Here is a 15,047-nt window from a genome sequence, read left to right as displayed (position 1 = left end):
TAATGTTAATCTTTTTCTTGGGATGATCTAATGGACCCATCTATAAAGGCAGATTTTGTTTAGGAACATTCTGGTCTTCATCATCAAATCCACTCTTGTCCTTCTTAGTTCTGTATTAAAAAAAACCCTTTCTACTACAAAATCTCTTTCAAAGGGATAAACCACATATACAATTATTCTAAGTTAAAAGGTCACAGACTACGTGATATCCTTTAGTTTTAGAGCGGGGATGTGTGCACTGCAAAGGTGATAGTCTTAAAAAATCTGTATCTGCCACCTGATGTCATGTTAACGAATCTCTGCACCAGGTCCAGCCAGGCTGCCCTGTGCAAGCTGCCCTCTCTGCGCCGTGGCAGCATCCCAGGGCTCTCCTCTGTCCCCCACATGATGACAACCCAGGAAAAAAGGCAATGGCAAAGTCATTTATCTGAGGAACTTATTTTTTCCACCATTTTTCATTGCTTTTCAATTCTTTTAAAGTCTTGCTCTGGATATAGTGGTGTACTAGGAGATGTCACCAAACTTTGAGGTGAATTTTCCTCCTTATTTGACTCCTTCCCAGCACTATCTGATCCTTTATTTTGTTCAGGATTGTGTATTTGAAAAAAGAACAGGATCTTTATTATTTAGCCTATTTCTGATCACTGCTAGTTCTAGGATCCAGATAGTTCCCACAGAAAATTATGCTGTTACCTAAATGACTTCAGTGTTTATATTTTTGCTTAATGTTTAACATGATTTTCTCTTTTTCAGCTTCAATGTGTTACTCTCTGCAATCCTTCTTCCTTGCTTTTTGTAAATTATCCACTAGTAGATTTAATAGGTCTCCTCTACTGTGATTCAGAATGGTTTTACGTTCATTTTGAAAGTTCAATTTTCCAGGTATAAATAACAGTAAATGTAGTTATTTGTCCATGTTTATGGATGAGTACAACAGATGCTGTTTCCTAGCATGTCTGACTAAGTGACTATGCCCACATATGAAGGAGGCAAACATTTAAAAACATAATTTGTATCCATAATTCTTGATAAGAAGTGCAAATGCACCAATGCATAACATAGTGCTGTGTTTGTCTTTTAGAAAAAACTCTGATAAATTTTAGCCATAATGCTATTTTTAAAATAATGAGCATATTCAATCACCATAATTTTTCTCTTTGGGTCACCTACTCCATTTTTTTTTTTAATATATATTCTTGTTGATGAGAACTATTTCCTTCCTCATTTAATGGCAAAATGCTCAGAGCTGCTCACTTCATTTCAGATATGGCGTTACTGGATAATCTGATGAATAGTAATTTTCATTCTCATACTCGTTATGGAGGATATGTGTCTTTTAGCTTTCCTTTTGAAGTGATACCTCAAAAGGAGATCCAAAAAAAGGCAAGGGTGGACTTAACATTAATCTAGTAGTGATTCCATGCATTTTCAAAGAGCAATTCAAAATTCAAGACCTCTAAATTTTGTTTTATCTCAATTCTCCACCTTTTAACCTGGCTTTCCAATGAATATATAGTATAGCTCCAACAATGTATCCTTGTAATGAGATCTCTCCAGGTGCTTGTTCTTGGCTTCATGGCACCTCATCTGCCTCACTAGGATGTTTCTACTAAATAATGAAACAGTTCGCCACACTTATTACAAACTTGGGAAAGAGAAATGTCATTATGTTTATTTCAAAAAGGAGGAAATGACTCCTATAAGCGAACAGATCAAGATCAAAATCCGTTTCACAATTCGTTACAATTTTTCAGTAAACATACCTTTTTTGTCACTGAATTCTTCATGCATATACATAAACACAATGAAGGAGAAACAAACTGGCTGAATAAACTCTATCAGCTGCCTTTTCTTCCATGGGCGAGAAATAGAGAAATTGGTTCTCTTTTGTGTTTCTGCTCATGCATAGAGTTCTGTTTTCTGCAGGTGTATATCTTTGAAAAACTGCACCACAGAAGGAGAGGTCGTCCAGGGCTAAGCAGAGAGTTTTCTGCAATATGCCCATTTCTGTAGCAGAAATTGACTGTACCATGCAAAGTTGTACTTCGTCTACTGTTTCTCAGAAGGCATAGAAAGAACAGGATAGATGGGTTTGGATAATTGGAAGGGTGCTTTAGTGTAATCAGTGGTACACACATTTACATCATGCCTAACAGCATGAAATGTGTCAGCATAACATAGATGTATGAGGGTTTCCAGTCTCCTAAATTCTCTGATAGATACCTCACCGCTAATATGGAATGAATGTTTTAGACCTAATTATATGTATTTTAAAATGCTATTATATTGCAGCTTTCCTAACTTTCTTTTTAAACTAGATAAAAATTGTGTTCTGATTGAAATGTTTAATAAGAAGCTATCACTGATGTTGGGAAGAAAAATCAAACTACTGCTCTGTCATATACATTTTAAAATTTCCAGCAACAAATCATGCTATAATGGAAAGCTATTGAACTTCCAGCTCCAAAAATCATGCTGTATTTGACATATTGATTTAGATTCCTCACTGGATATTTTTACATATGGAATATTTCAGAATACATTGCCCCATTATACAAAGTATCTATATCAAATGTGTCAAAATTCAGTCTTCTTGAGGTTCTTAGCTCATATTTAAATAGCTCAGCAAGAAGGATTTCCAGAGGTGAGTTTCAAAATTCCTAAGCAAACCATTTATTATAAATTGGTATCAGAACTGAAAACAATGACCTAGATATTTGTGCCTAGTTTCTGAAATCTATAATTTATGTCTTCTGAATAAAGCATTATTCAACAGTTAAGAGGTTAAACCTACTTCTTAATGTATTTGATTTTAAACATTAGGTTACTGCCCACAATTTCAGCAGATGTGGAATGTTTTAAAATTCCTAGTACTCTTAGTTATAGTATTCAAAGCTGATGAATATAACAGATAAATTCACTTGAACTGACACTGTGAAATTATAACATACTGAGCAACAGGGAAAGTGTGATACTCAGGGTTCTTGTCTACAGGTAGGAACATGCAACATAATTCAAAAAAGGAGGGATGCAAAGATTATTTAAACTTCTCTAAGCCTTGGTTAGAGAAACTACTCCAATCCTGCCTTCTCTCCACCCCGTATTTCCCATGCTCCACTTGTTTTTGCTTTTAACTGGTAGTGATGCAAATGGCTATAAAAGTTTGTGGAGAGAGTAATTTCCTCCTATAAGAGCAGTTACATTGAACAATCTTTCTGTCAGGAGTAAATCTGAACTGGCCTGGATGATCCTTTCATGAGGTATGCAGACCTGTTCTCCCACTACACTGTTCAAGTCTGGCTCCAGAACCATGTATAAACACATATACAGAGTGCTCTGTGCTGATGCGCTTAGTTCTCTAAATTGCAATCCAAAGAATGAGAGAAAAGCCTTCCCTTTGTTTGGTCTCCTAGTAACTGTTAAACAAATCATAAGAGCTACAAAGCTCATATAAGAAATCATCATATGCTCAGATATTTCTTGTAGACATGTACCAGACTCTACACAGTTTACAGTTTCATTTATTTATTGCCTTATCTGCTATGTTTATTTACTGTGATATAGTAGCTAACTGAAATGTACAGGTTCATTAATCAAAGATTAAGGAATATTTATTTTTACACTAGTCCAATGGTTTACAAATAAGCAGGCAATGGCACCAGTAGGTAAAAGTAGAAAGCAATTCTTATTTTGTTGTGTATTATCTGCAATTGCACACAAAAATTTATAGACCAACCCTTTTTAAGCATGTTAATTAACACTTTGTAAACAGAATTTTATCTTTAGCCATTCCTTGAAGTCAGGGAAGTCAAACTATTGAAGAAGTTGGCTCACAATTCAAGAACTGTTGCAAGAGCATAGCCTCAAACCACAGAAGAAGCTTACTCTTAATTACCTTCCATTTCATCTGCAGGATATTGTATAAGAATTCTTAATGTAATACCCTATTCTTATAATGCGGTTCTTTTAAGAGCTATTATATGAAAATGGTTTGGAACTATACCTTGTGAGGTGGGTTGCTTTTTTCTTTTATTTTACCTGAAGAGTCAAAAAGAAATCTGAAATAAGTAAATCCAGCCTTTCCATGCGCTGGAAAGAACAAGTTTCTGCTTGTATGTTTAGAACGTCTACAACTTTCATGCTTGTGAACAACAAGGTTTTAAGACCCATTTTTGAGATTGTGTCACAGCAAAACAACTCGAAGAGTGAATGTAGGGATGCTGAGAAAGGCTGGACTTTGTAATAACATGTTTATAAAGATCTAATTGCTATGTGGTTTTATACCTTTTCATGGATTCAGCACCAAGGACAGAAGAATAAAAGACATTTTTTCAAGCTGTGAAGAACAAATGTGACAGAAACAAATCCTGACATACCGAAGTAGAAAAAAAGTCTTATAAACTTCTCTGAGACTTTTATGACTAAAGTTGATTGATGCTTTCACTTTTAAAACCAAATCCTCTTATGAAGATAGTCATAGATGTGCTGTTTAGGCCTGAGTCATAAACTTGTCATTTGTCAGGTCATAGATCGTATTTTATTTTCTTTTGTTCTCCATACATTTAAAGTTTTAATGTGTATGCAGAGGTCTTCTTGAATTGTGAACCATCTTCTTCTTCCTTTGGGTATAAGTGTGAGAAGACTGAGTATGTGAAAGACAGAGATGGCATGGCATTGTTGAAAAAAAGAGGCTATTGCTTATCAGCGTTATTTTATGTGTATATATAAATGGAATGAAATCAAGTATATCATGGAAAAATAACAGCCTTTTAAATTATTTTTATCTAACATGTAACCTTGAAAATTATAATGCAACACACCTCCTAGTCCTGGTCTCAGGCGATTATCATAACCATCCAGCAGACGATCCAATATTCTGGTAAATACTGTGGTGTTGTCTTTAAGTTCATCTTGTGATGAGGTTTGTCCATAGCTGAAATACAGAACAGTTAACACTGAAAAACAGTAATCCACTAATAACCTTACAAAACAGTAATTCCAAAATCTGTTTAATCTTGCTTATACTGGTTTGTGGTCACAAAATCTCCTCCATAAAACGAGATAGTAGTGCTTTATAGGGTCCTTTCACTTAAACATTTTCTTCTGAAATTGTACATTTTTATAATTTCATAGAAAATCAGTGCCTCTCTATAAACAGTGAGCAAATAGAATGTTCATTCCTTAATGTTGATCTCATTATTTGTTAATGGTTATGATGTTCTAATATGTGTGTTCCTCAGTAAAGGGCTCATTTGTCAGCAAAAGATAATGTGTTTAATTCATAATAAAGGGTTTGCACACAATGAAAGATACAATAATTTATAACACTGACACTTAAGTACTGAAAATAAATGCTAAAACAAAGATAAAATATACAGAGATGTCTTCTTTATGAATACAGACGTAAATCAAGTGCGTGTGCATTTTCATAGATAAATATATAATTTTGCCTAATTTTATTTCCCATTTTCCTTTAGCAATTAGATTTGGAAGAATACCTCCAACTTTTCCTTACAAATATGTAATGAAACCATCTGTTGATGTGGAAATCTTTCATGTCTATAAAGCTTCACTTACAGATCCCTAATGCATATCTCTAACTCGGCCAAAGATCCTGAAATTTTGCTTGGACAAGGATGAAATTAAGCTCTTTGAACTCAGCTACCAAACTCTTACTTTCATCAGTACAAATGAGAATGAAAACCTTGGGCTTAGTGGTTTCTTTCTGCTGCAGGTGACATCAGAATCAACATTTATCTTAAACCTGAAATCTTTATCAAATACCCCATCAAAGATGATTCCCTTAATCAGTATAGTTTTTTCATTCATTTCTGGGAAGACTTCCATTATAAACACGTGTAGTCATCATGACTAAAAGCGAAAATGCTGCTTTCCAAAACATTTTGTCACACACATTGCTACTGAACTGGGTAAACAGTGCAGTGCCAAAAACCTTCCCTTAGGCTCAGGTCTAGTCACAAATGTGATTCTTCCATTGGGTAGCTTGTTATCTATACAGCTCTGCCAGTTCCTGCTCTAACCAGCAAAGACCATCTTATGAGGAATATTGAGTTACATAAAATGATCTGGTTCTGTTAAAATACCTAAGAAATTATTTTCTGTAAGCCGCATCAGTCAGACATCTTTTGTGTACCCCACTAGTATCAGATAAAGAGAGAAGGAGGAAAGATACCCTGAGTATAGGTACTCTGGAAATGCTACCAAGTTATTTTGCAGTACAGGTTGGAATGCATAACACTACAAATTTAAATGTGTTTCAGAACTGGCACTCATAGAAGTTTTTCTAACTTTTGTTTAATTTCAATAGGATGTGAATTTGTAGAAAACAATTTTCAGGGTTTCTTTAATGCATATAAATCCTTCTAATGAAAAAGACAAAATTTCTAACAGTTTTTAAAAATACTATTAATAGCATCTAGCTATACCCTTCATTAAATTAGACAAAAAAGGTTGATTTATATTTCTTTCTCATACCTGCAGTTGAATGTCAAGTCACAGACATTAATATTTTTTTCTTTTTTTGCTTCCTATATGTTACCAAATAACAAGTTCTCCTGCTGCCTTCATTGAGCATTATCTTTCAAAGGATCATTGCTTATACGCCTTATGTACAATTGCAATACAGGACTTTTCACTGGATTAAATTTTATATTAACACTCATTGTCAGTAAACAAGCTGCTGTACATACATATCTCAAGGATAGTAGAAGGTCATCGGCATTAAGGTGACAGGATATAAAAATACTTCAGAAATTTTAGTGGTAAACAAATGAGTATATTTGCAGATGAGGCACCAGAAAGATGGAGCAGTGGCAGTGCAGGGGGAAAGGATGCAACACAATTCACCACTTCCATTCTGGATGTCGCATTTGTCAGCACCCTTACCTATTCTTCCCACCATTTTATCGGAGGTAAAAAGCACCGTTAGGGCTGGTTTTAACTGACATATGGTCACAACAGGAAGAATCTGAACATTTGTGTACATATGAAGTATACTGTAACTCCAGAGCAGTTGTGATTTTTCATTCAAAACATTCATATTAAAATAGTATTAGTACTGTTTTTTTATGACAAGAAGAATGGTATGGAAAGACTGTGCCTTTCTGTATCACAAACACTTTATCTAATTCATAAATTGTTTTTTATCATAGATGATTAACAGCACTCCAAAAGAAAAGGTAGGGGAAGTTACTATGTCAAAGTGGCCTTAGAAACAGATATATTTCATGTAAGGTGTGTACATTTTGAGGAAAAAGTCACTGTATGCGACTGTGTTTTCATATTAAACCACAGTATAATAAAAAACTGTGCACTAACTCCATCTACAGGTCATTATAATAGTGACACACCATATAATTTTTAAACACTAGTCAAATGCGTTTTAATTCTCACTTTAAGAACACGCATGCATAAATTATAGGTGTAACAAATATATGTACATATACATATATATGTACACATATCCATATAATAAACAGTTTTTCACAAAATTCTTTAGCTAGGCCAGATAAGTTGCTTAATGAATACTTCAAATCTCACCTTTCTTAATATATTATCAAAATAAAGTATTGCTTCTAAAACGTCATGTTTATTCAATACAGCAGCTGTTACTTTCATCACCTGCTTTAATTCTTCTTTCTTTTTTTTTTTTTTTTGAGAGAAAATGCTTTTGCAGATGAACCTTTGCCCAAAGTAACCAGAAGATAAGTTTATCTAGAGCTGCGAATGCATAAGGAGACACTATGGAGATCAAGGCACAAATAACATGTTTTAGGGATCACTATTGACAATACAAAATCTCTACTGCTTTTTGGTCATTAGGTAGTATTACTGGCAGGACATCAATATTTTTAAAATACAGAAATACATCTGTGAGTCTTCTTAAACACCTTTACTGAATTTTGAATTGCAGAGAGTACTTAAGTATGCTCCAAACTGCTTCGTAGTCTTTAGTTAACCTACTAGTTGTTAGATGAGGTATTGTATGACTAGAAATTGTTCTTAATACTAATGCTTTTTTAAAATTTTGATTTCAACATATATTCCATAAACATTCAGTGCAGTGTGGTCATTCAAACATAAACTATTACGCGGTCTGAGCTTACAAATTCTCCTTCATCCAAGCAGAGCCCCTTCACCAGGAAGGTCTACTTCAGATTTGGAAAAACATCTACTAAGTTAGGATACAATCCCAGCCAACCAGGAAGTGTAGTTTTTGCCTTTGCTTGCAGGGACAATAAAGTTACTAAATAGCACTTAAATGAGATTTTAAAAAACTTAATTACACTTTTTTCTTGTAAAGAAACTTGTAATTCTGAGCAGTCATTATATAAGTCTAGAAAGGATTGCACAGGTGTTTAAGAGATAGGTGAGTTTCAATTTGTTTCAGGAAGCTTTGGCTTTTTTTTTCTTGACAATATTGAAAAAAGGTGTTATGCAAACAAACTGTGGTTTTCTTTCAGTTTTCCCTTAGTTAGATTTAGCGGGGATTTGGACAGGGATTAACTTCCCTCAATACACTTATAGTAGTAGTGCAGTCTATGCAGTATTTGTCTTACACTGCTATATTAAATTAAACGTTCCTAAAATGGTTGGTGCATTAAAAGAATATCTCCCCACCTTCTTTCAGTCAATGCATTGAGAAGGAGGCTCCAGGCCCAGAGGCAGTCACAAAGCACCAGGAGTCTCTTCATGGTGGGCTCTGAAACTGGAAGAAAAAGAATCTTTAACATCCCCTACATTAAAACAGGTACTGTGGAAAAAAATGTCTGATTTTTGAAACTTTTGCAGAACAACTTGATGTCAGGCAATGACCTTACAATAATATAGCTCATGTCAATCCGAATAAGGGAGCATAGCCTTGGCTGTTCTTCTGTTTAACTTCTAGACATAGAGGCTTAAAGTGGGATTCATTTTGTGGTAAGGGTGTATTCTTTTTTGCATTATTCTGGAACTTTAACTATGACTTGAAGCTGCTGTCCCCAAACTCTGTGGCAATTCTTACTGAGTTTCCTCCTGTGCTGAAAATGTGACAAGGCACCTCCGTAACATTTCCAGGTAACTGAGTGTAATTGTTTTTTGTTTGACTTAAACCTTCCCAAGTCCTTCCAAACCTCTTGAAAGGTGCCGGCGTGTGGTAGTGTGACTGAGAAGAGTGGTGCTTCCCTCACAGCCCCTGCTTTGCTTTGATGTGGTGGAAGCAACTTTCTTCTGCAGATACTACTATTCTCCTCTTCCCTGAAATATTAGCATCAGAGAAGGAGTAAAATGATCAGATTCTGATGGTGATCTGCTGCTACATATGTACACTAATATTTTTATTGGGCTAAAGTGCACAATGCATGATCAAACCATGTGCTGACAACCTACATACCATCTCCTAAATCTCTACCAGTCTCTGCTGCTAGGAAATGTTTTTTGCATTAGCATCCTTCTCCTCTCCAGACTTCACCGAGTTACTCTCAGTTTACTTTTGAGTAAAAAGCAGCACAACTCAGAAGGTTTCTTTCGCTTTCTAATAAACCATAAAATACAAAGTTAGCTGATATTTGTGGAATCGGTAAGCCCAGGAGATGCTGCAGGTCCATTTACATATCTGTAGACTGTGTGCTGGAATACAGTCATTTTTTAGTATTATCACATTAAAGAAGGGCAACAAAATACGAAGTCTATATTTCCCCCCAATAGTGAATTGGAGTTATTTTAAATGCCTAAGAAAATGAAGCACTGTAGATGGAGATGTTGTTGTACCCCAATTTACTGAACACTCTCGGGGACAATTTGAATTAGTAAAATAGCATTACAAAGCGGTATGTAAGCCATGAGATATAATTAATGCGTTTATAGCCAAATGATCAGTAGATAAGCACTGAGTGGGGCTGAGCTAATCTAACTGGATAGGAAGGAGCTGCATGTGGCAGGAAAAGCGTGGATAAAGATCTTCAGGGACGAGACGGCATCTTAACTTGCCCTGTGATCAGCCCCCTTACAAAGGGAAAGCAACCTCTGTGGCTTCAAAAATCACCTTCTCCCGGCCCTGCCAACTTCTGCCTTTGCAAAAGGCTCCTCGGGATAAAGAACGAAAGTGAATTGTTCTGAACTATCTTGATCTGTTGAGCTCCACGCCCGCCCCCCTCTCAATACCACCCCCCGCTTCAGTAAACCCGTACAGGCACTATAAATCCTGGAGAAGGAAAGTTTCTTGCAGCTGGAAAAAGCAGATGTTAACAAAGACTTTCAAGGAACGTTAAACCCCAGCAGCCCCCAGACCCTGGCCTCCCCCAGCCCGCACCGCCTGTCAGAAAGCAGCTCTGGTTTTCCCATTCAAAATGGGAGAAAGAGCCACACTTGTGGGAGAATTTCAGCAGCGCCCACTGGAAGACAAAAAAAAAAAAAAAAAGGAGAGGGGAAGAAAGGGGGCATTCTGATGCATTTCTGACCCCGGTGAGAGATTTGCCCATCTCCGAGGCGCAAATCGAGACTTGTTTTCCTCCCGGCATTTCAACTTTGTATTTCCCCCTCACCCTGAGAAAGCCACCCCTCCCATCGCATCGCCTCCCTCAGAAAGGAAAAAAAGAAAAAGCCCCCAAACAAAAAAACCTTTTCGAAGCGACCGGTAGAAATCAGTCCACGCTAAAAAATAAATAAATAAGATGAATTAAATGCCCATCGATCGCTGCGGATTTTCAAGCTGGAGAAATAGGAAAAAATCAGCCCGACCCGGCGGTACCTGCGGAGCGAGGGGAGAGGAGCCGCCTGCGAGCCTGGACGCGGTGCCCGCAGCCGGGAGCGCCCGGAAGGGTGCGGGGTGTGCGCGGGTGTGCGGGGTGTGCGCGGGTGTGCGAGCGAGCAGCCGCCCTTACCGGGAGCCCCTCGGGCGCGGGTCCGCGGCGCCGCTGCCGCCTCTGCCGGTGCTGCCCGCCCGCCCGCGCGGAGGCTGCGCGGCTCCGGCTCCGCCGCTCACTCCGCCTCGGCCATCGCCGGTGCCGCCGCTGCTCCGCTCCTCCGGGTTTAGCACCCAAATTTCTCCTCCCAATATTCTGACCGCAGCTATACAACAAAAGCTTTCTCTTTACCAAGACAGTAGTAATACGTCCCAGGGTAAACCGGATGTGAAATAGGCTGTGACTTCATGCCAGAGAGATTTTATTTTAGAAAGGAAGGTGGTACCAAGCTCTCATCTAGAGACCAATCCGCCCATTTTTTATATGCAGCACAATTTAACTTCCAGTGCTCTCGCCCTAATCCCTTTCTCTTTGGCTGCAGACTCAAATCCTTCTACAATCTGCAGCGTTATTATTTGGGGGGGAGGCTGCACGGCTGGGGGGGGACGCTGCACTGAAAATCTTTAGACACCTGCAGTTTACAAAACAGTCTATTTGAAGGGTCGTACATTAAAAATATAACCGATGTACGTTATCGTTCAACCTTTGATCAAATATTTAACCAAGGCATAAATATGAATGAAGGCTACCTAGAAATGTAGAGGATGCAGCACTACGCCTGTGTGCCTGCAGGCGGTATATACCTATAGAGACCAGGCGATAGCCCATGGATGTAACCAGATGGGGACAGTGATGCTGTGCAATCGTAATTAAAATTAAACTCAGGTAACATGCATTTTGGTCGAGACCCTTAGGAAGCCCGCTCCGGGACCCGGTGCCTCGGTAGGTGCCACGTTTGCCCGGACCGGGCCCAGGACTGTGCTGAGGGCTGTGTTCGGGGGCTGTGTTCGGCAGCTCCAGCCGCTGGTCCTGCCGCACTGCTCTCCCACCTGGCCGCGGGGGATCAGCGGCCGCACAGCCCCCGGCCCCTCGGAGCCCCGCAGGGGACCAGAGCCGGGACAGCCCCCGCGCCCCGCCGGAGCCCGCGGCGGGAGAGACGCTCTCGGCCGCCCCCCGGGCCTGGCCCACCTGTGGTCGCCGAGAGGTTCTGCGTGAAGTTAACGTCAGTGTAAGCCCCCCCTCCCCACTGACCGTCCTCAGGTGTGAGCAAGAGGCGAGCTCGGCATGTGCTGATACTTCTGCAGAGGAACAGGAGAAAGTTATATGCATCAGGTCTGGAGAGGTGTCGGGTGTGTCAGGAGAGCATCACGCAGCCACTTACCTGCCCACCACAGGTTATCGTGGCTTTAGCTCAAGGCACCTTTCATCAGCTCCAAGCCTTCTGCAGAAATGTCATAGACTGCTAATTGCCATGAACACAACATGGTCAGCTGTCTTAGCTCTGTTTAAAGCTAAAATGAACTGCTCAGTCAACAGTACCTGCTACTTATAAAGCACTACCAGCATCCATAGGGTGCAAAACATCCTTATATGCACCTGATGCATTTCAAATACTGTCTCCTTTCCCTCTTCCCTTCTCAGTGCCATCGCCAATCCAATTTTTCTTCCCTCCTATGACGCTGCTCCAAGGGATGTCAAAATCCATATATTCATATTTTGTCACAGATAACCTGAATTGGTATCCTGTGTTACAGATAAACTCTCTGTTGTGAGCTTTATCCAGATTTTCAAATCAAGTATTGCACGTTCTACCCATCTTCATGAAATACATTATGTGTTTGTCTTTGTAACAGCCTGAGAAGGATTTGAGGTGACCCAACAAACCAATGACATTCATAGCTAAGGCTGGCAGTAACTTCCAAGGTGGCAGTTATTTTGGATAAGTGCCTGACTTACAACAGTCTAAATGCTGCAATGATTTCCCTAAGCACAAGGGAAATAGAAATTTTGTTTATCGAAGTCCCCTAGTGCACCAAGTTCATCCAGTCATTATTATCACCACTAAATAGCCACAGGTTGTTTTCAAGACTTGTGATGGGCTTTTTGCTTAGTTTCTTGACATTTCCAGTGTAGTTCATCTCATTTTGAGTCAAGGTTGTCAGCAGTGTACAGGAAAGTAAGCAACAGAGAAACCTACTGACTTGCCAAGGGAATTTTAAGTAGTGATTTTTCAAATCACTAGTGCATAGATACACTCTTAGAGGCTAGAGGGATTTTCCAGATAGGGAGTGTTTCCACCTGCATTTGCTCTTAGCTAACATATTTTACTGGTTTTATTCTTGCATTGAAGCATGAGAGAGTTTTGCTTAAGCAACAAGTAAGCTGAGGTCCTTAGCTGAGTTTACAAAAACAGCACAAGGGATTTTTATTAAAGTACATGGACATTGTGAGGCTGTAAAACCACTGAGATTCCTTGCCCTGTCACTAGGGCATTAATTGTATTACCTACAATGACCGTAAACTGTTTTTTCTAGATGAATAATAGAGGTTTGCAAAAATAAATAAATGTTCAACATAGCTCCAGTATTTTATTTTCCCCTTAATTTTTCATGAACAAATAGATTATAAGTACATTTGCTATATTTGTGTGTCTGTGATGGGTAGCTAGACAGACAGATGGGCTGAAAAGTGCATGATTGAATGTCTACAGGTTCATGTACCTCTGTTCTCTAAAATCCAAGCAAGCAGGCAGCTGAAGTAGTCTCAGAACCCATGAGACATAACCTTGCATCCTATAGTATTCTTCTTGACTTACTTATTTTAATTAGTACATAAACAATGACAATAGTTTTTATTTTAGTGAAGTGTCAAGGGTTATACAGGGTGGTCTTTGCCTCCATGGACACAACTGCCATGTGCCTAAGGTTGATATATTTTTCTGAGTTCTCCCTGGGTGAAAATATTGACCTAAAATTGGAAGCTGCTCATTCTCTCTCTAATTCTCATCTACTCAGAAAGTAGGACAAAACTATTTTTCCTCCATGACTGAGATTTCTGTCCATCAGTGCTCACACGTAACCCAGATTTTCCCTTTTCTTTTCAAAGGCTGTTATCACAGTTATCATATCGTTCCATAGTAAATGCTAAAAATATTTGGATGTAGTCAAACAAATAGGCTGTTTTATGATGGATTGTGGTAACAAAATAACTGTTTTTTTCAGGAAAAAAAGAAACCCTATAAAAGAAAATATAATTTGTTGTTACCAACAGGAATGCTCTTTTGAAGAACGAGTGCTAAGTGGGGGATACATGTCTTGCAATTCTTACTTTTTTCCTTTCTCAGCCAAATTCCACTCACCTAATCCAAACACCACTTACGGTAAAGCATTTATCAAATAAGTCCATCTGTGGGTTTCAGGCACCTAACTTAAGAGGGTGACTTTGAGAACCTTAAGCTACAGATAGGAACGTGTATATTACCAGGAAGTCTTAGGGTCATTTGATTCCATTATTGAATTAATTGTTCAAATGAGAAAGGAAAGATGCACTTGAACTTGGCGTTTCCAGGTAACTCAATATTAGCTGATATGCATCTCACTGCATGTTTTTTCAAGCCAGCTTTATGCCTCCATAAAGTTTTCAAAAACAGGCTATGTCATTCAAGTTGCAAGGTAGCGTAGCGCTAAATCCTCTGAAAACAATGTTATTAAATCTAAATGGTCAGCCAAGACAAACTTGGCACAGCTACTACGTGCAATGCTTTGAACCTCGATGTTAGTGCCAGTGATTAGTAGCAATGAACTTAAACCGATTGAATCCTATCTTGGTAAAATATATTTATTAAATGATGTATTAAAATTGACACAAAGAAAGATTTTCAAACTAGTTAGACCTATTTTTGCTTTTGAATTTCTAGTAAGCACTTTCTGAAGTCTGGTCTATTCCTTAGCTGCCTACATCATTTCTCAGTATATATATATACACATAACACACAGAGTATTTAAATAGGTCACCAGGGAAGAATGTTTTTTTTTTTTTCAGTGTTGTGTTTCTTATCATTTTGTTCTTTGTGTGTACAAAATATACATTTGATTTTAGCTTAGGAGCATATATAAAACAACTGAAATTCCACAGCAGAATGCTTTGACACAATGTGTCCTGAATACTCAAGGGATTTGAATAAAGCAAATGAAACTCAGAGATTTACTGGCATACAGCAGATCAGATAAAGAATTAAAACAGAAAGACCATCTGCTCCAAAGCTTTGCACTCCGTTATTTACAAGTCCTGCTTGTGTGATTA

At 38.4% G+C, this 15,047-nt stretch overlaps 1 protein-coding gene across 1 annotated transcript in view; it reads right to left on the bottom strand.

The window, feature by feature from the left end:
• The window catches only part of GABRA1 (gamma-aminobutyric acid type A receptor subunit alpha1), a 39,146-nt gene extending 28,234 nt beyond the window's left edge, over positions 1-10,912 (bottom strand). Inside the window, exons 1-3 of the mRNA XM_082063425.1 lie at positions 10,884-10,912; positions 8,641-8,728; positions 4,821-4,933 (exon numbers count right to left, since the gene is read on the bottom strand). Coding sequence (XP_081919551.1) covers positions 4,821-4,933; positions 8,641-8,714 — 187 coding nt within the window. The 5' untranslated portion in view covers positions 8,715-8,728; positions 10,884-10,912. The remainder of the gene's footprint in view (positions 1-4,820; positions 4,934-8,640; positions 8,729-10,883) is intronic.
• Between the last annotated feature and the right edge of the window lie 4,135 nt (positions 10,913-15,047).

This window comes from Streptopelia decaocto, assembly GCF_964273445.1.
Source record: "Streptopelia decaocto genome assembly, chromosome: 12".
Taxonomy (NCBI): Eukaryota; Metazoa; Chordata; class Aves; order Columbiformes; family Columbidae; genus Streptopelia; species Streptopelia decaocto.
This window is presented reverse-complemented; position numbering and strand designations above follow the sequence as displayed.